Source organism: Capra hircus, chromosome 29 (genome assembly GCF_001704415.2).
Source record: "Capra hircus breed San Clemente chromosome 29, ASM170441v1, whole genome shotgun sequence".
In the NCBI taxonomy this organism is placed as follows: Eukaryota; Metazoa; Chordata; class Mammalia; order Artiodactyla; family Bovidae; genus Capra; species Capra hircus.
Window position 1 is genome coordinate 27,276,774 of NC_030836.1, and position 2,150 is coordinate 27,278,923.

At 41.7% G+C, this 2,150-nt stretch overlaps 1 protein-coding gene across 1 annotated transcript; it reads right to left on the reverse strand.

Moving 5' to 3' along the window:
- Nucleotides 757-1,720, reverse strand: LOC102179166 (olfactory receptor 8B12-like). The gene has a single exon (XM_005699570.2). The coding sequence runs from the start codon at nt 1,718-1,720 to the stop codon at nt 779-781; it is 942 nt and encodes a 313-aa protein (XP_005699627.2). The 3' UTR covers nt 757-778.

Below are 2,150 nucleotides of genomic sequence, written 5' to 3' on the forward strand. Positions count from 1 at the left end.
ACTATTTCCCATGAAGTGATGGGACCAGATGTCATGATCTTCATTTTCTAAATGTTGAGCTTTAAGCCAACTTTTTCACTCTCCTCTCACTTTCATCAGGAGGCTTTTTACTTCCTCTCCACTTTCTGCCATAAGGGTGGTGTCATCTGCATATCTGAGGTGATTAATATTTTTCCTGGCAATTTTTATTCCAGCTTGTGCTTCTTCCAGCCCAGTGTTTCTCATGATGTATTCTGAATATAAGTTAAATAAGCAGGGTGACAGTATACAGCCTGGATGTACTCCTTTTCCTATTTGGAACCAGTCTGTTGTCATCATACTTAAAAATGAAATCTGCAAAGGCAGCAACAAAATGAAGCAAGAAAGCATAGCATAAAGGACAACAAAGCAAATTGGAATTCAAGGAACTTGATTCCAGTCCCAACTGTGGCACCAGTTAGCTGTGTGGGCCTGGAAAACATATATAATACTTCTAAGTCTCCAACATCTGTTATTGAGGAGATTAGGTTAAATTATATATAAATTATAGATTTAATGGGTTACATATAGTTTAACCCATTCAAAATTAAATTATCAATGATTGCAGAAAATTTGCTTGGAAAATAGTCTTGGAACACTAAAGGTGGATCAAGGGACATGACAAATAGGTCTGTTCTAAACATTGATCTAAACATAAAGACTTAAAGCTCTCTTTCTATATAAAAGGGAAAAAAAACTGGAATTTGCATTTTCATTGAAAACACTGAGAAACAAAGCATTGTATCTTTTTCTTCAAATATTACTCCTTTCTCAAGAAATTATTTTTTCCCAAGGTTTTCCTCAGGGCAGCTTTGACATCCTTGTTCCTCAAACTATATATCAGTGGATTTAACATGGGCACCACAATGGTATAGAACAGGGAGGACACTTTCCCTTGGTCAAGGGGCAAAACAGAAGGTGGTTTGAGATACACAAAAGCTCCAGAACCAAAGAAAAGGAAAACTACAATTATGTGGGAGCTGCATGTACTGAAAGCTTTGGACCTGCCCTCAGTGGAGTGAATGCGGAGAATGCTGGAGAGGATTAGAGCATAAGAGATGGAGATGGTGACAATGGGCATTCCAATGTCAATAGCCACAAATATGAAGACCACCAGCTCATGCATATAAGAGCTGTTACAGGAGAGCTCAAGGAGAGGAGGGATGTCACACATGAAATGATTGATGAGGTTGTCAGCACAGAAGATTAGACTTGCTATGCTTCCTGTGTGGGCCATGGCCCCTGAAAACCCCATCACATACACACCCAACAAAAGCAGTAAACAGACCTTAGGAGACATGGTGACTGTGTACACCAGTGGCTTACAGATGGCAACATAGCGGTCATATGCCATCGCTGACAGGACAAAGGACTCAGAGATGACAAAGAAGCAGAAGAAAAACAGTTGAGTCAAACACCCTGCGTGCAATATGGTGTTCTTCCTTGAGACAAAACTCATCAGCATTTTGGGAGTGATAGTAGTGGAGTAACAGAAGTCTATTAAGGAGAGGTTGAAGAGGAAGAAGTACATGGGGGTGTGCAGGCACCAGTTTAACCCAATCAGCGTTATCAAGCCCAGGTTCCCCACTATGGTGACCACATAGAAACCAAGAAACAGGAGGAAGAGGGGGATCTGCAGTCCTGGCTGGTCTGTTAAGCCTGCGAGGATGAATTCTGTCACCGAAGAGTTCTCAGCTCCCATTCTCCCCTGGAGATAAACTGGTCCATGGGGAAAAGAAAAGAGAACCACTTAAAAACAAGACCACCAACCTCCCAGTCCCACTGTCGAATTCCTGAGAATGGAATCCACAGAGATATTTGAGCTTTAGTGTGGAAGGAGGGTTTCTACTGTTTGCTATGGATCTATCTTTTCAACCGTAGTGTCTTTAACTTCCAGAGAACAATAAAGAGGCTAGATTAGGCCTCCAGAGTGAGAACTGACACTACTTGAGAAAGCAAAAAGCAGAAAACTCATTCACAAGTAAGATAGATATCTTTTAGATCTTTAAGGCAGTCCGTTTTCTGAGTCCCCTCTCCTGCCTCTGTTTCAGTTGCTGACACTTGGGGACTTTCCCTGGAAAGAATCCTGACTGGCGGAAGACACTCTGACTTCTCAGAGCTCCCACTCTGGG

Bases quoted from the DNA above. Each gene is read 5' to 3' on its own strand.
- LOC102179166 (XM_005699570.2), bottom strand. From the start codon at position 1,720: ATGGGAGCTGAGAACTCTTCGGTGACAGAATTCATCCTCGCAGGCTTA.